Below are 25,155 nucleotides of genomic sequence, written 5' to 3' on the forward strand. Positions count from 1 at the left end.
TACAAGGTGAACAGGACAGAAAGTTCCTGCTCGACATAGAGATGTTAAATACATAATCACAAATATCTATTTATCACAGTTATGGAGCACGCACCAGACACAGTGCGGGAGGCTGTGGTCACTGCTGTTGGCACTGAGTTCATCGTCCGCCATGGCGCCGGCATCCCATCATGCTTCACTTTGCTCACAGTGGCCCCAGCAGAGGTGGCCACCCCTCACCCAGCTCAGATGCAGAAAACAGATGATTTGTCTTTCTCCCCAATGGGAATGAAGCTGAGTCTGGGATTTTTGTGCCTTTGCATTATTAATATAATCTCCCTTAAATTATTATCCCCTGCTTCCCACGGGAACTGTTGAAGATGCCAATTTCATACTGATTCCGGATGCAAAGTCTGTTCTGTCTGACCTCATTGATTCCTGGGGGATGTGTTAAGACCTATGAAATATGTGGGGCTCATAAATCAACTCTGGCTGGGTTTCTGCAAACGTTTTAGTTTGAAGGAAAGTCAGTTCACACTGACAAGTCCCCCACGCCTCACCGCCTCCCAGCCTCGGCCCGCCCGCCGTCCCCTGGAGCCTGTCGATGCTGGCTGCCTGGGGCAGGGCCCAGCACTGGCTGTCCCCATCTCCCCTCTGGCCCAGCTCCGACAAGCCGAGGGGAATGGGAGGTCAGTCCTTAACATCCAGTCTGATGTCTGAGGCCCTCTGGAGGGAAGGAATCCTGTGAATGTCCTTTCCCTGCCAGCCCCCAAGGAGATGGCCCGGGGACCCTTCCCCAAGCATGCACCTCTGTTTCCAAGACAAACAGGAGCCTCCTGCTGCTTGTTGGGCTCCAGAGGATGCCAATGGCAGGGCCGCACAATTGAATGGCGCCCCTTGGAGTTGTGCGAGGAGCTGACCCTGGCTACAGGCGGATCCCTGACAGCCAGTCCCTCCCAGGGCAGAGAAACAAAGCCCTGGTTCCAAGGAGAACACAGCTTATCACAGATTTTTCCTAGCAGAGCCCAGGGCAGAAAGGATGGTGGAGGTAAGGTCTCTTGGTAAGTTAATCTGAGCAGATGATTCTTCACAAGCATCTTTTCCCATCAGCCCCTCACCTACAGTGTAAATTCAATTCAGTTCAATGCTTGCCAAGTGCCAGTGGTCCAACGAAGCATGTTGGGTGCAGGCACACACCATGAACACGGTGCTGGCACTCAAGGGACAGAGATGCTTGGTCATCTTGGTCCCCCTTTGGCATCCAGCACAGTGGGAGCCATTCAAGGGGCATGCTTTGAGGGGATGATGAGAGACCAAATGTGGAAGTGAGAGAAGGTACCCCCAGCCACCTGGGTTGAACGGTGCCCATGCTTTCCTTCTATTCATCCCATCACTCATCCATTCATGAGTTGCCAATAGCTTGTTGAGAGAGGAGGGCATGGCAACCTACTCCAGTGTTCTTGCCTGGAGAATCCCCATGGACAGAAGAGCCTGGCGGGCTACAGTCCATGAGGTCGCAAAGGGTCAGACATGACTGAGTGACTAAGCACAGCACAGCTTGTTGAGAATTCACACTGCCAGATGCTGAGGGTAAACAGTGGATGCTGGAGCAGCGGCTGCATCCAAGGAAGCCCCGACACTGTCTCAACTCCTAGCACCCATGTCCTGGTGAGAGCACGTGGACTCCTGCCTGCCCTCTGTCATATACCTGGAGGCTGCCAAGAAGCCTAGCCTTTCTGCCCTTAAGCAGGAGACCACCCAGCCTGCTCGAAGATCATCTGACTCAGGGGTCTCTAGATGATGGGTCAGCCCAGCCCACCAGCACTTCCTAGTCACCACCTCCTGGGGCAATGTGGTCTGGAGTCTGTCTTTCTGTCGGCGTGTCCACGTGTCCAGAGAGGCTGGCAGCCGAAGAAAGAGAACAAGTATACCCATCTGGCCCCTCGGCACCCCCAGAGGTAAGAGAGCCCAGAGAATGACTCAAAGGCAGCCTCTTTGGCTGAGCAGGGATCAAAGTGGAGCTGGGAAGAAGCATCAGCACATGGTTACAAATCCCCTTCCCTCCTGACAGCTGCCCACCTGGGATAAGCTGCCAGTGAGCAGCTGCCACTTGTCTGTCCCTGTGCTGGGCAGGGATTGGCTAAATGTGATGTGACAGAGGCACTGCTCATCTGTGGAGAGGGTGGTGGGAGTGATAGACAGCAGCAATTGTTTGGGGGGGTGTAGACAGCACATCCTTTGCTAAAACCAACTCCAAAGGGTAAGCACTACCATCCCATCTGGAAGAGAGGTCTCTCAAAGGGTTTATAGCTTGGAGCCAGGCACCTGTGCTGGGGGTGGCATTTGAACTCCAGCATCTCTGAATCGAAAGCCCACGCTTTCCCCACACATCACACTGCCCTCCACCACTCCCCAGCCTGTCACCCAGTCGCTCCAGGCCTTTGAGAACACAAAGATCCCCTTTCTTGGCATAACAGCAGATATACCTCGGGCCTATCAGATGGTATTTACATGAGGATGTTGTTATCAGCAGCATTAAACGTGATTCCTCATTTATGGCTTGAATCAGTTTCCTTGTACACATGCATACACTCTCCGCAACACTAACACTGTGCTTTCATATGGCATTTTTACTTCTTTATTTCATCTAATCCATTCCTAACAGCACAAAGAATTCCCAGATCACTGTTTCTTGCATCACACTGGGGGTAGGAGCCGCACACATGCCTTGTGGACCCCGCCCACACACGCAGATCAGAGCCACATGGAGCTCCGGCAGAAGCTGCGAGGTGGGCAGAAAACCTCTGCAAGCAGCTCTGCTCCCGGGTGTCCAGTGGTGTGCTCACCCCACTTCATCAGAGGGATCTTTGAAAAGAAATCTACAACCTGCCTCAACGATGAAAGAGGAGGTACAATCATCTTCCTACATATCGGGAACCACTGAACATCTTTGAGAACCACAGTACCAGGCACCTACCACTAATTTCAAACACATGTGGCTAAACAGGCTGCAATGGTCCACTCGGCCCTGGCCCCAGAAGGTGACAGCAACCTCGTGCCCTCCTGCCCTGCAGCAGGGCTTGCTGGAGACCTGGCCTGACACTCGCTTTCGCCGGAAACAACCACAGCAGGGCTGGAGCTGCCGCGGCTCAGAGTCCACGTTTCCCCATCCTCCTGCAATACCGCTTGCTCTTCACACACAACTGGCTAATCCCAGAATGGAACATGATGAAAAGAAACATGACCAGACCAAGGAACATAAGGTGAGAGCCAAGAAAAAGTTGTGGTTCATTGAGAAAATGGCCATGCTAGGCAGCAGGGAAGTGCCTACCACACACACAAAGGCCCAGAGAGTTCCCGTTCAGCCCCAAGGCCAGCCAGTGCCCTGACCTCACCGCGGTCAGGGTGAGGTCACCTAGGCCTCACCTAGGCCAATCCCTGCAGCCAGCTACAGCTGTGGGTAGGTCGGGCTTCCTCATAAGTGGAGGACTGGCATGGTCCCAGCAGAAGATGTCACTGAGTACGTGGGCTGGTTGAAACACACAAGTAGAGAAGGACCACATTACAAGCAATCCAGGTGGGAACAAGTTAACAGAAAACCCAGGCTGCCTGGACACAACCATCATCTTCCCCAAGGACCAGGGATTGAAGAAATCATCTGGTCTAGGGCATGTGTTTTGCAGACCAGTGAAGCCATGGACCTGTTTCTCAGAGTAATGCTTTTAATTGCATAAATTATATTCATAGGATTATGAAAGAAACCAATAATACTGGAAGTTATCAAAATATTTTTTAAACAAATGTATAATATATCTTAGAAATGACAAGGTTGAGTAGTAGGTCTAGTATCTCCCACAATTTTGCAGTGATGGCAAGTGGGACTATTTCAAAATACATCAAGATCTTCAAAGTGTGTCAGAATAACTGGTACAGCTCTAATGTGATGTATAAATATCTGTGCTTCTCTTGTCAATACTGCCACAGGTATTGCTAAGCGTCCTGTGGTTTATTGCCTATATAAAGGCAGATAATGTTAAATTTCATTAGAAGTTAGTAGGGAAAAAAAGATGAAAACCGATCTGCTAAATTCTATCCACAGATCCCATAGTAAGACCTCTAATCCCTGCTTTTTACAGATAATAAACCTTAGGTCAGAGAAGCCAAGTGACTTTCTTAATATCACTAGCCAATCTGGGAATCAGAGAACATTTCTTACTGATGTCCTAACTTTACCGCTACAGCATGATGCTTCAATTTAGGCTTTAAAAACATTTCTTTGGGGCTTTTTGTTTTTGTTTTTCAACAAAAATAAAACATTCTTCTAACAAATTTGAACAATATGGGAATTACATTAAAAATAAAGTTTCTACCTTTCTTCAAATACAGGCCTATCTAAGGGTAGATAGATGGGATGGTAGCTTCCCTGGACCAGCAGCATCTCATCATCCAGGAGCTTCTGCAAAATGTGGAGCCTCAGGCCCCACAGCAGACATGCCAAGTCAGATCCTCCCCACAGGTGACTCTGGGGCACATTCGTATGTGAGAAGAGCTGTCCTGGACACCCTCCTGGAGTCCCTTCTCTGCTGAGTTCCCCTTGGAAGCACAAGTAATGCCAATTCCTGCCACCAAAAGTGGTAAGAATTCAACCCTCCATTCTCTAAAAGGCCTGTACTCTCTTCTTGTTGTTGCTGTTTCTGCTGCATAACAAAGTGAATCCGCTCTGCATGTACACATGTCCCTTCCCTCTTGAGCCTCCCTTCCACCACCACTCTCCCATCTCACCCCTCTAGGTCATCACAGAGCACCAAGCTGACCTCTCTGTGCTATACAACAGCTCCCCACTAGCTGTATATTTTCTGCTTGGTAGGGTATAAATGTCAACGCTACTCTCCCAATTCATCCCACCCTTTCCTTCCCCTCCGTTCACATGCCCATTCTTTACATCTGCATCTCTATTCCTGCTCTTAAGTCTAACTCCCAGAGGAAAGAATAAACAATAGCAGAATAACAAGACTAGGAATATGGAGTAGCAGAATTCATCACAGAATGGTAAGATCTGACACACCCAAAACAGTATAACAACTATTAACCCTTATAGAAAGCCAGCCTCCATGCTAGACAAGTTATGTGAACTATCTCAGTGAAATCTCACAAATATCCTATACTAATAATTGATACTGTCATCCCGGTTTACAGATGGAAAAACTGAGGTTCAGAGAAGTGAAAATGTTTGCTCACTATCCCAGCCAGTGACTAGGAAAGATCTGAAGCAAGATGGGACAACCTGAGTGCGGGCACTGCACATGATCAGGCTTCCTAAGGCCCAGTTCACAGGGACATCTGAACAAATCTGTATCCTGCTTCCACCTGGGTCCCCTCCTCCCTGGGCCTGCCTGGTCTGGTCCCAATTCAGCAGCTAAAGAGCCCAGTGTCTCAGCTTCCTGTGCTTCCCTCCTGGTCTCATCCTGAGGACTTGGTTTCAAACCTGTATTTTAAAAAATAAGAAGAAAAGCCTGCAGGAGCTGCCCCATCCAAGCACTCCTGCCCTTGTCTTATCAGCTGGGTAGTTTGTTTTATTTCACAATTAAATAAATTCAGGGTTCACCAGCATCTCAAAGCACAACCTGACTGAAGTCTCATAAAGTACTAAACTGGGCAAAGCCCAACAAGGTCTGCAAGGTGAGTGAGCACCAAGCTCAGTTTTAGGTCATTTTAAAGGTTTTCAAGAATTAGGACCTTGGGTCTTCCCTGGTGGTCCAGTGGTTAAGACTTCTCCCTTAACCACTGAATACAGATTCAATCCCTAGTCGGGGAGCTAAGATCCTGCATGCCACACACAGCCTGGCCTAAGACATTAAATAAATTAAGTTATAAAGATTAAAGCTTCCTTGCAAAAGAAAAAAGAAGACCAGATATCAATTAAAAAAAAAATTAAGGCACTTAATACATTTTCAGACTTGATGACTCTCTACAAGTTATCATCTCAAGACCTGAGAATCTTTCTTTTCTCAATTAACATTTACCGAGTGATACCCTATGCAGACACTGGGTGAGATATTTTCACATGTTATCTGTGAAATACGCATTGTTGTACCCATTTTACTGATGAAGAAACTGAGGCCCCAGTCTCATACCTAGGAAGCAGCCAAACCAAGGTGAATATCAAGGCCTGACTGGCTTCTAAGCCCAGCCCTCTTCACTCCAGGAAACAGAGCCTTTTCCTGTCTGCCTTCTCTTCGAAAAATCTCAGGAACCTATCAGAGGCCGCCAAGTATTTCAGTTGCTTGTTCCATGACTAATCGCCCTTCCTTGACGGTAAGCTCTGAAGACAGTCCCATGGCTGTGCCCAGACTCCCTGCCCCCCTCAGCGCCTAAGCCAGAGCCTGGCACCAACGAGGTGCTCTATAAACAGGGATTGACTACATGTTGGCTGACTTTCAGGAAAAATAACTCAAGAGAATGCTTCAGGCCAATGCCATTCATCTTCCAAAAGGATCCATATGTGTTCCTCTCTGCCTGCTCAGGCGCTTTGATCAATGAGAAAACCCTGGGCCAGAAGGAAGAATAAAGATATTGCTTGTAACTTCACAAATGACCAGAGGAATTCCTGTAGTCCCTGGGGCAGTGTGGTTCTAGTAAAAGGCTGCTTTCTCAATTGCGAAACGTCTCATGAGCATTAGTTATTGGTGGAGTCCCTAGTTTGGCCACAGAGCCAAATTGATTAGCAAAGCCAGAATGAAGAATGTCCACCCAGAGAGGTGACAAGTTAAGCCACAAAGGAAACAGACAAGCCTAAAAGAGTGGCATCAACATGAGGAACCTTAGCCAAAGTCCTGTTCTCAGAGGCAGTGTGATGGTAGAAAGGTTCCTGAGTAGGGGTTCATATTCTGAATGCCTCAACCACTCAGCTTAGCTCACCCCTCCCTGAGTCCTCAGCATCAACCCTGTTAGCCCCACAGCATCCTGCCTTTTAGGTACCAGTTCCATCCTCCTTGCCAATTAACCAAGTCCATCTGGTTCTCCAATCTCTGAGATGCTGACCATCAGCTCTCCCAAGGGGCCAGGATCCAAGGGACACACTTTAACCAGCCACGGGTCCCACTACCCTCACAGAGGTTGCCCTGGTGCTGAACATCCCCAAGCCAAGATGCCGGTTTTCTTGATGACACAAAACTTTCTTGGTTCATGTAATTCTTGTGTCACTGTTCACTAAGCCTGCAGCGGTCCTGAGTGATCCAGGTTTACATCTAGGGGTTTGTGGACTCAAACCTGAGGCCAAACTTTGTTCCAGAAGGAGCAGGGTCTAGGGATCTCCCAAGTAGAACCGAAAACAGAGAGGTCAAGAAGGAAGCTCAGAGGCTCAGGGGACCTGGGCTCCGAGTCTGGCCCTGCCCGGCCTGAAGAGACAGAGGACAAGGAAGGAAATTGCTGTCTTGGAAGTGGGTACAAAACCCAGAAGGAGCAAACCTCAGTGAAAGTGTCCACTTGCTTCTTTAAGCTGGACTTACTTACAGTTGATATGCAGAAACCGGACATGCAAAGAAGAACAAGGACACTACCTAGAAAACAACTGGCCCCAAATTTAAACTTAAATTGGATCAAGTCTCTAGATCTAACTATTACCAGTTTACAGAAAAATAGATAGGATGAAGAAATACGCTAAATCCACTCCAAGAACACAGCAAGCAAGATATCAAATGTAGGAAATTCTACAGGACAGACAACTCAGCCTCTTCAACAAATAAGTGCAAAAGAGTCAAAAAAGATTAAGAAGCTGTTAAGAGACTTGTTGATCAAATGTAATTTGTAGACCTTACTTGGATCTGATTCTAAAAAAAAAAGAAAAAAAGGACATTTATGAAAGAATAACAGAAATCTGAACTCTATCTGGATATTAAATGATAAAAAGGAATTATTGTTAATTTTTATAGGTTTGACAATGGTATTGTGGCTATTATTTTTTTAAAGAAGCTTTATCTCTTAGAGACAGATACATTTTGAAGTATTTAAGGATATAACGATTCGACTCCTGATATTTGCTTTAAATTGATCCACTGGGTCAGGGTAAAGAAGAAACAAGAGTGGGTCTATATTGACAATTACCAAACTGGGTGACAAGTAGGTAAGTGTTCACTGTTTCTTCTGCTTTTGTCTAGGTTCAAAGTTTTACAGAACAAAAATTTATTTACCAAAAAAACAAAAAAAGGCAAGAGAAAGCCCTAGTTTTTCATCAGGGATCCAGGACTGACTCCTGTGAGGCTTGAACCTTGACCTTGTTCAGCCTCAGCTTCCTCATCCAGAGCCTGAATGGGTTCAAACCCTGGGTCAGCCCCCACCTGCTGTATGTACTTAGACAGATTCTTAACCTCTCTGTGCTTCAGGGCCAAAGAGAATAACAACAGGCCTGCTGTATAGGCTTGTGGTGAGGATTCAACATGTTCATTCAGGTAAGGATCCCAGCACACAGCACCATGTGCTTGCTATTATTACTACTGCTGCTGCTGTTCCTGTTGTTGAGCATTTTCTGTGTTGAAGAGGAGGAGGAGAGGCCCCTTGGACATGTGGTCCTCCTCTCCCACAACATCCAAGTTTGAAAAACAATAGATACATGCATATGTACAACAGAATCACTTTACTGTACACCTGAAACTATCACAACATGGTTAATCAACTACAATCCAATATAAAAGCTTAAAAAAAAAGAGGGATTCCTTGGTGGTCCAGTGGCTAAGACTCTGCTCTCAATGTAGGGGGACCAAGTTCCATTCCTGGTCAAGGAACTAGATACCACATGCCACAACTAAGAGTTTGCATGCCGCAGCTTAAAGTTCCTGCTTGCAGCAATTAAGACACTGCTAAGCCAAAGAAATAAATACATTAAAAAAAAAAAAGAATACCCAAGTTTCAGAAACACTTTCCAATTCTCCACATCACACGCCACTTACTCTAGCTTCCTCCACAGGATCAGACCTACGTTCACCCCCTCACCTCCTCTTTTCCCAGCAATATCCCCCTCTGGGTTCCTTGGGTTCCTCCCCACCTTCCCCCCACCCCCGCCCCAGCCTTGCTTCCCCGTGGCCTGTTCCCAGGCCCCGCCTCTCTCATTCCTCCTGGGGCCTCCTCCCTCTGACGTCCCCTCTCACAATGCCCAGAAGAACCAGTGTAAACCAGGAAAGGCGGGGTGGGGTGAAGGGAGGCGGGGAGGAACCCGGGACTTATAAATACATAAGGCTGAACTTTTCGGAAGTGGACGGCCCGGTGCCAGTCCTCGCTAGGGTTCCTGGATTGTATTCTCCTTACAAAAGGGCCATTATGAGGCTCCGCATCTCCCGTGAGACAGGTTGGAGGCCGTAAAAGTGCTGACGTCACAGGGACCGGGAGATGAATAGGGTTCCCAGCCGCGTGCTTATTCTCCAGTGCTGGGATCCTGGGAAGAGGGCTTCAGGGGAGGGGTCCTTTGGAGTTCCCAGCTGTCCCCCAGAAGGGGTCTGCGGGACTGCCTCACGGCCACCGAGACCCGCCCCCGCTGAAATCCTGGAGTGACTCACAGGGTCCTGACAACCCCTTCCTCACTTCAAGATGTGCACGTGGTCACTCGGCTTCTCCAGCCCCACAGGACATCCTGAAGAGCAGCTCCCCACCCCCCAACTCTCTTTCTCTGCCTTTTCTTCCAGATCATTCCTTTTCTACCAAATGAGAGCAGTCACGTAGGCGAGTGAGGAAAACGTAGGCTGCTGTCAGCAGAGCAGGACCCCCATCCTACCTTTGTAATTACCTTTCTTGGTGGAGTCCACATCCCCGTTTTTATAGAATGAAGAGGCTGTGGTTAAAGACTGTTAAAGTCCCTTTCAGTTACACTGGCCTATTGTCCTAGTGGTCATAAGGAAGTGCATTACTATCTTCCCCACCAGCACTTCAGTCCGTGACTTGATTGGGTCCTGTATTCTTTTTCCTTGAACACTCATCTATATTCAACGTGACCATCAGTCAGCTCTTGTCCCTCTCTCTCTCTCTCTCACACACACACACACACACACACATATTTTAGATCAGTAAGAATAGAGAAGTTTGGACAAGGCGTATCCAATTTTCCCTTTTGCTCTGAAAGACACATTGTTTGCATATTATTTGCATGTAGTCAAATGAAAATGCACACTCATTTGCATGGTCATATAGAAGACATGACAAAATCACCAACACACCTCCCCAGCAGTAGGTTACAACGCCACCTTCAGAACCCTGGAATGGGACCAACATCAATCTCATTAAGTACCCTGATGGTCTCACAAACTTCCAGGGCACAGGAAGGAAATATTAGAATTTCAATTCATATTTTATTTTGATCACATTCTTTAAAATTTTCTATGTCTCACATATGCTTTACACTCCTCAAACCATATGAGACTAACAGGATATGTATGTAATTTATAAACATGCATGTAATAAGGGTCCAGGTTCAAAAAGATTTTGCAGATGGAGCATATGATCAAAAAACTTTGGAGGGATCATCACTCTAGACCTACCTTCCAATGTTGGAAACAGTTGCAAAGTTTTGGTCCAACCAAAGCTTAAGCAATGAGGGGGGATACTGGGTAACCCTCCACGAAAGCCACACTGGCCCACAGAGCTCCAGCACTCCCCCAGGCACCATCACAACACTTGCCAACAGCCTGGGGACCTCATGGCATATGGCATCTCCTTCTTCCCCAAGATCCACTCACACTATGAGCTCCCATCTACAAGGTTCCGCTTGGTCAAAAGACTGGTCCCCACCCAAGGAACCCACTTTCTTTCCAGAACAATTGGCCTTGTCCCTCAAGGCTTCTTTTCTTTCAGGAGCAAACATTCCATTCAAGGGTGTGCGATGCTTAAGGCTCTAGAAAGCTAGTCCTTTTTAGATCTTTAGATCCTCTCTCTGGGATTCACTTAGTATGTTTGACCGAATATACTTGTTATTGAACAGAGAAAAAACATGAGCTTGGTCTTCAAATAGATAGATGATAGATACAATTGAAAGACAGGTAGGTAGATAATAAATACGTAGATGATAGATAAGATAGATAGGTGAATATATAGATGAAAATAAAGCGAAGACAAAGTGGCTTTCTGGAGACGACCTTGGGCTGGACCTGCTGGACAGGAGCGTGGCTTTGCCAGCCTAGAGGAAGCCTAGGATGCTGGGCTACTCACCCACACACTGGTTGCTTTCATCCATCTGGTATCCAAAGCGGCATATGAGAGGCCTGGAGATGGTGGGGTAGTTTGGAGCTGACAGCGGGGGTGCAGCTGCTGGGTAAGAAGCTGAGTAGGGGTTGGAGTAGGGGTTGGAGTAGGGCCCTCGGTACACGGGGTTCGTTCGGGGGATGCACAAATACCCGCCGTTTTGGTTGACACACATCATGTCTCCTCGGCAGGCCTCAGGGATGGTCCGGCATTCATCAACATCTGCAAGGCCACAGAAAGGAAAGGTGTTAGCAGCCCCTCAGCCACATGGTGCAAACTGAAGCAGAGCTCTGTGCTGACAGCACCAGGAAGGACCCCAACCATGATTTACCAGCATCTGCTCCCAAATACGTAGGGCAGTGCCTGGCCCATCACCATCTGGTACTACCCAAATATTAGCTGAACTGAATCAAATTGACAAGTCATCAAATACCCGCTACCCTGGACTGTCACATGCTTGATCCAATTAACCAATCCATCATGTGTTCGGTCCTGTCCAACTCTTTGCAACCCCATGGACTGTAAACCACCAGGCTCCTCCGTCCATGGGATGTCCCAGGCAAGAATACCAGAGTGGGTTGCCATTTCCTCCTCCAGGGCATCTTCCCCACCCAGGGATCGAACCCACATCTCCTGCATCTCCCACACTGCAGGCAGATTCCTTACTGACTGAGTCATCAGGGAAGCCCCACATGCTTAACACTTTTCTCTAAATGAATCCACATTGTAAACCCAAGTGTGCATATTTTTTTCATCTTACATGATGATAGCAAATGAAAAAAAACACTATCAATTGTGAAAAATAGAAGGTAAGAGTAAAAATAAAATATAAAACTATTAAAATAAAGAGTGTTTTTCTGTGGATGTATCACCCAAAAGCATCTCAGGTACTCTTGTGTGTCCATACGACACTCAGGAAACACTGGGATGGTTCTCATCATTGTACTCAATTCTATTCCAAATAACAGCTAGGCAGGGAGAAAAAGTCCCTTGTGTCCAGAAAGACAAGGCTTGGCCAAGAGTGAGTTACTTGTTAGGAAAGTGGAGACTTACTTGAGAGTCAGCTCACACGGTGCCAACAAACAGGGCCCGCTTCCAGCCAGGCTGGTGCTCAGTCTGTTGTGTCTAGAGTTGGGGGTGGGGTTTGGGGGTGGGGGTAAGTTCTCTAGAAAATCAGCCTTGCTGGGCGGGGAACAGAGGAGGCCTGGACTGGGTTGCCAGCAGGAGCAGCTGACCTGACCCTCTCACCAACCTTGGGGGGTCTGTTCTCCGTGGGACCAGAGGCTGGGGGAGAGGGCCCTGAATCCTGACAGCTCACCCCGCCACCTCCTCCGAGAGACTCGTGCCAACTCCCCCCTCAGCAAAGGGAAACAAGGAGCTCCATTTTCTAGCTGTAAGCCTGAAGTCATCATTAAAACTGGGGGGCCAGGGAAGACGGCTGTCATCCTTCTCTGCATCCACTGGCACATCCTCACGCCCCTTCACCTTGAGTCAAAGCAGGAGCCTGGAGCTTCCAAGTCATGGTTTTGTTCCTCACTACCCATCATTCTTTTCAACCCTAAGCTCAGAGATTACAAATGATTTGGCCTAAATCAAATATAATTTAAAAGGTAAATATATTCCCAAGATGGGAGCCGTATTCTTTTTCTATACTCTATGCTTCGTCCACAGCACGCTATTCTATACTCTGATTGTCTCTCTGGTCTTTGCTGATGCTGTTCCTACCACTTGGGATGCTATTTCTCAGGATCTTATTCATCCTTCAACACCCAACTCTATGCTTCATCCACAGCACACTATTCTATACTCGATTGCCTTCCTGGTCTTTGCTGATGCTGTTCTTACCACTTGGGATGCTATTTCTCGGGATCTTATTCATCCTTCAACACCCAACTCAAATGTGACCTCCATGAAGGCTTTCTTTATTGACCTCAGACAGAAGGCATCACTCTCTCCCTTACTTCTCGAGGGGACATCACCTCATCTTGGCAATGACTTTATTCCACTCTGTACAGCTCACTCCGCCTAGGTCTACCACCCCCACTAGATGGCGTGCTAGGAGAAGAGCCCTAAATTGTCCTCCTTGGAACCTGCATCCCTGCTGCTGGCTCAGCTGGTAAAGAATCTGCCTGCAATTCAGGAGACCTGGGTTTGATCCCTGGGTTGGGAAGATAACCTGGAGAAGGGAAAGGCTACCCACTCCAGTATTCTGGTCTAGAGAATTCCATGGACTGTACAGTCCATGGGGTTGCAAAGAGTCAGACACAACTGAGCAAATTTCACTCACTTACTTGGAACCTGTGACTGCATTAGGTTACAAGACAAAGAGGAATTAGGCATGGATGGAGTGAATTTAAGGGTTTCCCAGGTGGCTCAATGGTAAAAGAATCTGCCTGTTAATGCAGGAGATGCAGAAGATGTGGGTGCAATCCCTGGGTCGTAAGGATCCCCTGGAGGAGGAAATGGCAATCTATTCCAGTATTCTTGCCTGGAAAATTCCATGGATAGAGGAACCTGGAGGGCTACAGTCCACAGAGCTGCAATTCCAAGGAGTCAGACACAACTGAGTGACTGAGCATGCATGCACTCACAGAATGGATTTAAAGCTAATCAGAAGACCTTGAGATGAGAGGATTATCTGGGATTATCTGGGTGGGCCCAGGGAAATCATACAAATCCTTAAAAGTGGAAGAAGAGGCGAAGGATTGGTCAGCGAGATGAGGCAACAGAAAAAGATGTGATTAGAAACATGTGAGGGACTTAACTTGTTGGCTCTGCAGGCGGAAGACCAAGGAAGAGGCCAAGGAAGAAGGTGGCCTCTAGAAACTGAGAAAGGCCTTCAGCTGACAGCCAGCAAGGAAACAGGGCCATCAGTCCTACAACCGCGAGAAACTGAATTCTGTGGAATGTAAATCAGTGTAGCCACTACGGAATACAGTGTGGAGGTCCCTCCAAAAGTTAGAACTAGAAATACCATACAATCCAGCAATTCCAATTTGGGGTATATATCCAAAGGAAATGAAAATAGAATCTTAAAGAGATATCTATACTGCTATGTTGATTGAAGCATTTATTCAGGCTAGCCAAATTATGGAAATACCCAAAATGCACATCAATGGATAAAGTTCATAATGATAGATGTGATATTATTATCAATTAATATCATCATCATATGAATAATATAATATTAATAATAATCATATGACTATTATTCAGTCATGAGGAAGAAGGAAAAGCTGCCATTTGCAACAACATGGATAAACCTTGAGGGCATTATGCAAACAGAATTTATGAGTTTAGGCAAACAGAGAAAGACAAATGCTACAAGATATCACATATGTAGAATCCAGAAAAGCCAAACTTAAAGAAACAGAGAGTAGAATGGTTGTCATCAGGGGCTTGGGGGTGGGAGAGATGAGGAGATGTAAAATGGTACAAACTTCCAGCTAGAAGATAAGTTCTAAGGAACTAATGCACAGTATTGTGAGTATTATGAACAATACCTATTGTATACTTGAAAAATGCTGAAAATAAATCCTGAATGTTCTCACCACAAAAAAAAAAAAGGTAATTATGTGACAGGAGGGAGGTGTGAGCTCTAAGCTATGATGGTCATCACACTGGAATACATAAGTGGATCGAGTCAACACACTGTACACCTTAAACTTGGACGCTATCGTATGTCAATTATATCGCAATCAAAATACAAGAAAAAAGAAACTGAATTCTGCCAGCACCATCATGAGCAAGAAAATGGATTCTTCCCTCCAGTCTCCAGAAAGGAACAAGGCCCTGCCAACACTTCAGTGTTAGCCTGGTAGAACCCCCATCAGGCTTCTGACCTGTACATCTATAAGATCATATAGTTGTACTGTGTAAGCCCCTAAGTTTGTGGCAATTTGTGAAGGCAGTCCTAGGAAACTGACGCAGATGGGGAGCTCCTTGATGGCGGCGATCAAGCCTTCCTCATCTTCGCCCTGTCGCACAGGGCTTACCAGTGCTGGGCACAAAGAAGGTGACCAGCGGAAGAGTTCATTGATTTCAACCATCCCGTGGCACTGTTTCTGCCCATTTCTGTGGGCAAGGCTGGTACAGACTTGACAATACTGAACACCAGCTGAGAGAGAAACGGCCCTGCGATGGCGCTGTGGCTGCACCCCCGCCCTGCGAAGGACCTTCAGGGCCTCATACCTAAACACTGTCCTGACGAGCGGTCCAGGTCAAAGCCGTTAGTACACTGTTGCTGCAGGAAGGAAGAGAAAAAGGAGAGGTCATTTTACTTACTTTTTTTTTTTTTTTACTACAGAAGCATTCTAACTGCATCACAGAAAGTACAGGAAATGGGTAAAGAAACAAGGCATTTGTAACACCAACATCTGTGTTATAACTTAGGTATTTTTTTTACAATCATTTTACACCTAGCATCACTTTTTAAACTCCCGCATCATTGTATCAAAATGCCCAGTTTTAGCAAATGGTTACTGGGGCCTTTTCCTGCTCTAGTTCTGAAGAGCAATACTAATCACATCTGATGTGCCCAGCGAGGCTTGCCCTGTACTCACCCCTTCCTGGGAGAGAATATTATTGCTTTAAGGTCAACTACTCTCTTTCTTTGGGGGCTATTTAACTCCTTTCCAGTGCCCAGCATGAGTTCTTTGGCCCCTCTGAAATCTTGTACCTGATTACAGGGTCTGTGTATAAAATAAATCTACACAGTGATGTAGTCAGTTTTCTAAGAGAAACAGAATTGGGGAAGTTCTTCCGTTTTAACCTCAGGAAGACAATTACACAAAGATGCTTCCAGAGATAGCCAGGTCTCAACAGCCCCCGAGGGTTGCAGGCTTCCCATACAACTTGAGTTACAACTTGATGCATTTAGAAAAATCTCATGGGCTCAACAATCAACCTCTAGAGCTGACATGTTACAGGAATAAGTCAAGGAGGTGTGGTTTTGCCTGGCTTTCCCTATGGTTTGGGGGGAGTTAAACTTCCCTGAGCTATGGGTTGATATGTGGAGATGGTAGATTCAGCTGCATTCCTGGGAGTGGATTCAGGTATCTTAGGGCCTTGGGGCAAAAGAAATGGAATGAATGAGCCAGGAGGCTGTGCCATAAAGTTCAGAAAACCAGTATATGTGGTAAGTCTCAACCTTCGTTTGCTAAGTGCAGGTGTGGGTTCAAGTCTACTGACTGGCTTCCAACTCTCACTCCAGCCCCCACTCACTGCATAACTTTTCTATGCCTCGGTTTTCTCATCTGTAAAATGGGGATGATAGTACTTACATCTGAGTGGTTGTAAGGACTAAATTGTTAATGTGCCTAACATGCCTATAATGCAATAAACACTATATTATAAACACGGCCCTCTCTGGATCTAGATGCCAACTGTCACCACAGAGCTATAATGGAGAATGTCAAGACCTTTCCAAGGCCTAAAAGTCTTTGGTGGGACTTCCCTGGTGGTCCAGTGGTTGGGGCTTTGCCTTCCAAGGCAGGTGGTGTGGGTTTATTTCCTGGTCAGGGAGCCAAGTTCCCATATGCCTTGTGGCCGAAAAAAATGAAACGTAAAACAGAAACAATACTATAACAAATCCAATAAAGACTAAAAAAATGGCCCACATCAAAAAATTAAATCTTTGCTACTTTTCTCAAGATTCTTTCCACCACCAATGAAATCTATTTCAAAATTCTTAATTTTGAAAAAACATTTAAAGGATGTGATCAAAACAAATGTGAATTAAAATTCAAAGATCTCCTTCCTAGACCCTGAAAGTTTGGGAGAGCATTGAGTGTTTGGTTGGTCCTGTTTCAGGGCTCTGGTGTACACAGCTGAAACCAACAGTTGGAGGGGCTGTGTTGGTGATTTTGTCCTGACTTCTATATGTTCATGTACATGCATGTGCATTTCCATTTGACTACGTGGCCCCTCAGCCCTGCTCAGAGGTGGGGCTTCTCTCATTTCTGAGCTGGAGATGCAGAAAGGCTGCCCTGAGCTCCTTAGGAGGGATCTGCCACATTTCTCAAGAGCTGACACAAACATCACTTCTGTAAAGTCAGGGATACTGCAGGCTTCTCCACATAGCCCCGCAGGAGCTTAAGACCCCCTTCACACTCTTCCCAGGGGTCTGGGCCACAGCCGGGTCTTCACTGGTTGGGAGCTGAGTCACCCTTCCTCTGCCCACCTCCTCCAGTCAGGACACATACACACACACGGGCAACACGGGAGAATAGAGAGGCACCACTGCCCAGAAACACTAGAACAGGCTTGAGTTTTTAGCACTTACCCAACGAACACAAATGAGGCAGCATGATCTGATTATAAGAGCCTTGGATGGCAAATCAGGACACCAAGGTCCCAGCCCTGCCACTTACAAACTGCACCAGCTGGGGCAAGTCTCAGCTTCCCTGAGCCCCAGCCTTAACCTCTGTACAATGAAGAGCTAGGCTCAGGTAAACGACACGATCCTAGGATTCTAAAATGCATGGCTGGACACCCTCAGCCTGTTTTTTAACATACTTCACGACAAGTAACAAAATAAAAATCTTACCTGTGCATTCCCAGGAGTTGGAAGACAGAGAGCCAGAATGGTCACGGTGAGTATCCTGTGGGAAGTAAGAAGTTGACGTAAACGCCCAAGACACTTCCAGCACCCGGGTCTGGGGTTATATCTGCATCTTGTGTTGCCCGTGTGTTTACAATGGTGACCCCACCTTGTGCTTGTATTTGGAGGGTGAGGGGCGTGCTCGAGTAGCCGGGGACATGCCAGATGTCCCAACCATCCGGAAGAGAACTACGCCCCTTCCACTGGTTTCATATCAACATATCAACACAACATAATGTGTTAGATGGCATTTTTTAAATAATTGAAAAAAATTTTAATGACATGATTGATTTACAACATTGTGTTAATTTCTGCTGCATAGCAAAGTGATTCAATTATATACATATGTTCTTTTTCATATTCTTTTCGATTATAGTTTATCACCAGATATTGAATAGAGCTCCCTGTGCTATACACTAGGACCCTGGGTTTTTTTGTTTGTTTGCCACAGTGTATGACTTCAGGTGGCATTAAAAACAAAAAAAAATCAGGGCTTCCCTGATAGCTCAGTTGGTAAAGAATTTTCCTGCAATGCAGGAGACCCCAGTTTGATACCTGGGTCGGGAAGATCTGCTGGAGAAGGAATAGGCTACCCACTCCAGTATTCTTGGGCTTCCCTTGTGGCTCAGCTGGTAAAGAATCCACCTGCAATGCAGGAGACCTGGGTTCGGTCCCTGGGTTGGGAAGATCCCCTAGAGAAGGGAAAGGCTACCCACTCCAGTATTCTGGCCTGGAGAATTCCATGGACTATATAGTCCATGGGGTTGCAAAGAGTTGGACACAACTGAGCAACTCTCACTTCACTTTAAAAATAAACAGTTTGACTGCTTCAAAGAACAAACCTAACACCCACCACTGTGGTATTAATAATGTATTCACCACTGCTTGACCTTCACTCCTGACCCAAGCGGACTTGCCTGAGTTTTGAACATCTTCACTCTGAAATGACTACAGCGTGAAGGAGCCGATGTGCCCCCGGATGATGAAAGTACAAATGTGAAGCATGTGAGTTCCCCGGAATGGAGGTGTCACAGGGAACACACATGCTCCAGAGTGCACCTCACACAGACCCAGATGGAGGACAGGACATGGGGACCCAGGCAGCCCCAAGAAAAAGGAACACAGTGGACACTTAGAAGGAGGTGCCAAGAAACTGTGCATCCACTTTATATCCATCAGGTGGCTATAGCCAAAAAAGCTCAAAGCTAGTAAGGCTGTGGAGAAACTAGAGCACTTGTGCACTGTTGCTGAGAAGGTATGCTGATGCAACCACTATGGAAAGCAGTCTAGATGTTCCTCAAAAAATTAAAAATGGAACACTATATGATCCAGCAATCCCACATCTGGGTATACACACAAAAGAACTGAAAACACAAGCTCAAAGAGACTTTTGTACACCCCTGTTCACAGCAGCATTATTCACAACAGCCAAAAGGTGGAAGCAACCCAAGTGTCCATCACCAGATGAATAAACAGTGTGTTACACACATAAATGGAATACTATCAGCCTTAAAAAGGAATTCTGACAAGTGCTACAATACGGATGAATCTCAAGGATCTTATGCTAGGTGAAACAAGCCAATCACAGACAGACAAATACTGTTTGATTCCATTTATATGAGGGACCGAGAGCAATCAAAATCATAGACAGAAAGCAGAATGGTGGGCGTCAGGGGCTGGAGGGAGGAGGGATTAGGGAGTTGTTGTTTGTGGGTATAGAATTTCAGTTTTGCAAGATGGAAAGAGTTCTGGAGATTGATTGCACAACAGTGTGAATGTACTTAACACTATTGAACTGGACACTTAAAAATCGTTAAAATGGTTTTTAAAATAATCTATGCAAATACAGAGCTTTATTTGGTGCTATTATTACTGAGTTCAATAGAGGGTTTATCTGAGCAACTACTACTTGCAGGCAGAAAAACTACAAAACTGACACAGACGCTGCTCTGGAGAGCGGGTTGAGGGGCCATCTGAAACAATAACGTCTAGACACTTTGGTTAGGGCATGGATAGAAACACCCAATGAGCACCAGGAGAGCCAGGCTGGGGCTAGAGAAGGTCAGGGAAGACTTCCTGGAGGAGGTGACCTCAAAGGCTTCTTCAGTAAAGCAGTGGACCTGGGACCTGTTTGAATTTAGTGACCTGTTACGATCAATATACACCTTCACTTTACAATCCCTCCCTTTAGAAAAAGAGAGTTCAAAAGACTACAAAGCTCACTCAATCCATGACACAAGGTTCATAGGAACGAGCAACGCTGGGCTACTTGGAGAGCCCCAGAATTAAGGTGAGGTTCAGAGGAAACAGGACCCTGATGTGGTGCTAGGAGAGGCAAGCCCACTCCCTTCATCTAATCCTCGACCTGAAGAATAATGACCCTAAGAGTCCACAAGCTTTCGTTTCATCTCAGCGCCTGCACGAGACAGGTTCTAGAACGCCGGAGACAGCTCTGACCTTATAAAGTGCAGAGCCAAATCCCAGGGCTTTTTGATATTTGCAAAGGCCAGATTTATATCTGGAAGGAATGAAAGAACAATAACAAATTTATTTTCCAGGCTGTATATTATGAATTTCAATGTTTTCCTGTTTCTTCACATGAAGTTTCCTTTCGGTTGGTTATAAAACCCTGTCTCATTTTTGTTGGAGACAGAACAGGCTGACTGCACATAGTAGACTTCAAGACCTAGTAGAAAAGGCATGCTAACCCCACGTCTCCCCTACCCCTGACTCCCCCGCTCCCTTTGGCCAGAGGGCAGTCCCAGGACAGGTCTCCCCTGAGAGATCCCGCCCCAAGCCCAGCCTCCTGGAAGAGCCCCAGCTGGGGCCTGGGGGCCAAGTAAGCTCCAGGCTAAATGAGACAGTTTTCCAAAAATGAAATAACATCCAAGCATCCCTGCTCTGACAGTGTCACAAACAGTTACGTTTGTCATGAAAAACTCCAGAAAACTCCAAGATAAATTAACTACAGGAACCCTGGGGATCCTCTGATGTTCATAACTGGTCCCCGGGACTTTCAAAAACAGGTGGGTCCACCTATTTTGTGTTCCATCCTCAACTGGGAGGAAAACCAAGAGGGACCAACCAGATCTCAAATCTCAGGACTGTCTGTCAGAGAAATTCTGGTCCCCGATCCAGGATGACAGGATTACAGCTCCATTTTCAGCACACACACACACACACACACACACACACACAAAATCTGTCTAAAGAAGTTACGTTCTCAAGAGTTCCCTGGATAAAAACTGCAGATGTAATCCAGATAAAGTTCTTCAAGTTTGAAGGATCACTTGACTGGAACTGCAGTTTCCTTAAAGAATATCAAAATGTTTGCTTACATGCGTTTCTGTCTGCAGTCCCCACTTTTCATTGGCTCGAGACTTCTGGGTCGCATGCCCTTTGTGAATCCCACACAGACATAGAGCAAATCCAGCCCTGGGAGGTGCAGCTAGCTTGTTCGCTGGTCCAACAGCCGATGCAGCAAAATAACTGCTAGTGAACTAGAAACTGATCTCTCAAATTAAGAAAAAAATTTTTTTTCTTTTTTTAAATTAAAAAAAGAACAAAAAAAAACGGCACACAAATCTGCGGCCCTTTCGGAAAAGAAAGAGGAAAACCAAGCTCTGAGATTTTTGCTGTGCTCTGTCGGATGCTGGCTTCTGAAACTGTCTTATAAAATACCCACTCCCAAAAGAAGACTTCAAGATGGAAATTACAGAGGCGCAGCTTTTTATAATTAACAATATCATTGCATCACTAGCTAATGCCTTTTCCAATATCCTGACACAGCCTGAATCACGGCCATAGCCATTTTCCACCCATCGAGTTTTGAGTAAGGTTTCCAGACCCTGGAGGGAAAAAAAAAGTCCGGAGCAGAGAACGTACCTTTTGAATCCTGGCATGTCCAAGATGCGTGGGCAGGAGAAGCAGCTGGTGGGGAAAAAGAGGAAGAGCTCTCAGCGCCCGCGGGACCCCGGAGGAGCAGTTCCTGAACTTCGGCCTCCTCTGGGCCTGTGGGGCTCGCCGAGACTTTTATTCCAGGGGGGCCGAGCCGAGGCGTGGAGAGGAACAAGGGGAGAGCCTGGGTCCTCCGAGCCACTGGAGAGCCTACAGAGAAAGCACCTGGTTTTGCTTAGCCCTCTTCAGTAATTCAGCATTAAACCAATTGGAGGAGGAATGTTAAAAATGAACACTTCATTTTCTAAGTATGTTAAACAATGCAAATGGGGCCTCAGTCTGGACACAGCTGGTTCAGATTACAGCGCTCACCAACTGGCTAGACTCCTCACAACAATCTTGGGGCGTCTGCCAGGACCAAGTGCTCAGCGCTGGGAGGAGAGCCCTTTCCCGGCGGAGCAGTCGCCCTCGCTTGGGCTCCCAGCATCTCTATGGAGGCGATTGGCGGGCAAGTGCAGGAGGGTGGGGTGCGGGGCGCTGGGTGGGCGGGTGGCTGGGAGGGCCCGTTGACCCTTTACTTCCCACCCGGGGAGGAGGTCCCCGTGGCTGGGCAGTCGTGGGCCGAGGCGGGGGCGACGATCTAGAGCATCAGCACTTCGCCGAGCCGTCGGGACACCCGGGAAAGTGACTCCCACCCTGGGAAAAGACTGACTCGAACTCGTGACAAACAGCGACAGGGACTAGAGTCTTTTGATTTATTGGGAAACCAGACCCATCGAAGCAGAGGCTTGGGGTAAGCCGCGGGAGACTCAACGATTTTCCAGAAGGGGTGGGGAGCTTGAGGGAGTGGGAGAGAGGAGGAGGATGGAAACTGGCTGACACGAACTCCAGACGTCAGCTTGTGCAATGCAGACCGGAGAGGACACGCTCAGGCCCGGCCTCATCCTGGGATTCTCAGGGCCATGTTCTTGCTTGAATCAAAATTTGTCCCTGTACCAAATCAATGATTTGGACACCTTAAAGGTACACAGCGTTGTATATCAAGTACATCTCAATAAATCTGGGAAAACATTTTTAATTGAAAAAAGGTGTCCCTTGGCTTGAAAGTGATTTTAACAAGTAACCAGGTGATTTGAAGAGAAAGTCAGGGTAAAGCAGAATGACGGCCAATAATAATAATAAAAGCACTACTCTGAGTCCTTTACATTGGTTACATTGGTGGTTTCATACTATTTCTTTTTCTTTCTTTTCCTTTGTTTTTTTAAGCATTGTCTGTGGATCTGTGCCCTCAGTTGTGTCCGACTCTTTTTCAACCCCATTCCTCTGTCCATGAGATTCCCCAGGCAAGAATACTGGAGTGGGTTGCCATTTCTTCCTCCAGGGGATCTTCATGACCCAGGAATCGAACTGCATGTCTTATGTCTCCTGCATTGGCAGGCGGGTTCTTTACCAACTATGCCACCTGGGAATTCCTTTTTAAGCACTAGATCCTTTTTTATCAAATGAAATTTTACTAAAGACCCTATTATTTTCTTTTCTTTCTTTTGCCGTACCATATGGCATGTGGGATCTTAGTTCCCCAATCAGGGATAGAATTTGAATCCCCTGCATTGGTAGCATGGAGTCTCAACCACTGGACCACCAGGGAAGTCTCAGTCTCTATACTTTAAAAGATGAAAATGGATTGGTAGTAGTCCAAGCCCCTCCTTCCCCACCTGCATCTTCCCTTGGGCCCCTCAACACAGCCCTACCTCCAGCTGAGAAAGCACTGATGAGATTCTTTTTTCTCTTTATAAGTCTGTGCATAGGAACTATTATCTCCACTGTGTTGGAGGCGGTTAAGAGAGGTTAGTTTACTCCCCATGATAACACAGCTATTGATACCACTGAGACTCCAAAGACTGCATACTTAGCCTTTTTAAAGGGCTTTTTTTCGGTTAGTAAATGGAGTCCTCCTCATGAAAATACATTTGACAAGAAAGGCAAAATGTTGATGGTTGTTGAAGCTGAGTGTCCATTATACTACTCTATTTACTTTATATGTGTTGGACATTTCCCATAGTAAAGTATTTTTAAAATATATTTACAAGGTTGTTCATTGCTTGGAATAGCAAAAAGTATAAAGAGACATATCATCAATCAATTAGGTATCAATAGGGTTAAATAACGTGCAACCGATAGAAAAAATAGAAACCAATAGAAAAAAGTGGACATATAATAGTACATACTAGATGACAACTTTAACATGGAATTCAAAATAAGGTAGTAACTGGGAGCGGGCACAAGGGAACTACTCCACGCTGGTAATATTTTAATTAGTCGTCTAGATGCTGGCTCCACAGGAGTGCGTACACTTAAGATTTGTGAAATCTTTGATTTGTAAGGTTCATTAATATTAAAAAAGAAAAGAAAAAAAGATCTGTGAAGTCTTATGTATGTTGCACTTTATTTAAAAAAAGAAAAAGACTGAAACAGTTCCTTATGGAACTGTGAGTCATTATGGACTAATAATGAAAGGTTTCTAATAAATTTTGTAGATCAAAATGGAAGAGTATCAGTAATTTCACATAGATCAAACTAATATATTAATAAATATATCAATACATTGTAGAACTGTGTGTAAAGCATGTCACCATTTGAGAAAAATGTATAGGCACAAGTTCTAGCTTGCATATGTATAGAAAAGACTACTCTAGAAGGATATGGGAAGAACTGTTAGCGTTTTTTGTCTCCTAGGAAGGAAATTGTGTAGGCAGATGGGAAGGAGATATAAGAGAAGAATTAGCCCTTTCCTGCTTACCTTTTGCTATAATTTGAATTGTGTACCATGTACCATATTGCACCTATTTAAAATATGAGGCTAATTTAATAGTATACGGTATTTGTGTAGAGCTCTTTGGTGGGGTAGAAAGAGGTTTAAATGACTTAGTCCATCACTTCAGTTATATTGTCAACCCTTCTGAAGGATAAGGAAAGAGAGGAAATCAATATGACTGCTTTCTACATGAGCAAAAGGAGTCTTGAAGGCAAAACCGCCCAGAGATCCATCTTGGACCAGAGATCCTTCCCGCCTTAAAACTGTGGGATTGGAATAGAGGAGAGAATAAGCATTCCAATGAAAGTCTGAGTCTTGATTTTTGCCGATTATCTGATGGGTGACCTTGGACAAGTCACTTAACATCTCAGTTTCCTCACCTGTAAAATGGAGATACTATTTATGTCTCGGTGGCTGTGGGAATGAAAGAAAGAGTTAGTCACTCAATTGTGCCCTACTCTTTGTGACCCCATGGACGGCAGCCCACCAGACTCCTCTGTCCATGGGATTTTCCAGGCAAGAATACTGGAGTGGGTTGCCATTTCCTTCTCCAGGGGATCTTCCCAACCCAGGGATTGAACCTGGGTCTCCTTCACTGCAGGCAGATTCTTTACGGACTAAGTGACGAGGGAAGCCCTTT

General features: G+C 46.1%; 1 protein-coding gene across 3 annotated transcripts in view; it reads right to left on the reverse strand.

Annotated features, from left to right (window-relative positions):
• FBLN5 (fibulin 5) overlaps positions 1-22,240 on the reverse strand; it is a 93,412-nt gene extending 71,172 nt beyond the window's left edge. The window contains exons 1-5 of one of the 3 annotated variants that reach the window (XM_010836189.1): positions 22,073-22,200; positions 21,689-21,910; positions 17,750-17,804; positions 15,394-15,445; positions 11,170-11,424 (exon numbers count right to left, since the gene is read on the reverse strand). In XM_010836189.1, the coding sequence (XP_010834491.1) occupies positions 11,170-11,424; positions 15,394-15,445; positions 17,750-17,804; positions 21,689-21,705 (379 nt within the window). In that variant the 5' untranslated portion in view covers positions 21,706-21,910; positions 22,073-22,200. Of the gene's footprint in view, positions 1-11,169; positions 11,425-15,393; positions 15,446-17,749; positions 17,805-21,141; positions 21,639-21,688 lie in introns of those variants that run through there. The other 2 variants (XM_010836188.1, XM_010836187.1) reach the window with 2 other exon arrangements.
• Between the last annotated feature and the right edge of the window lie 2,915 nt (positions 22,241-25,155).

Source organism: Bison bison, unplaced genomic scaffold (assembly GCF_000754665.1).
Source record: "Bison bison bison isolate TAMUID 2011002044 unplaced genomic scaffold, Bison_UMD1.0 scf7180017864061, whole genome shotgun sequence".
In the NCBI taxonomy this organism is placed as follows: Eukaryota; Metazoa; Chordata; class Mammalia; order Artiodactyla; family Bovidae; genus Bison; species Bison bison.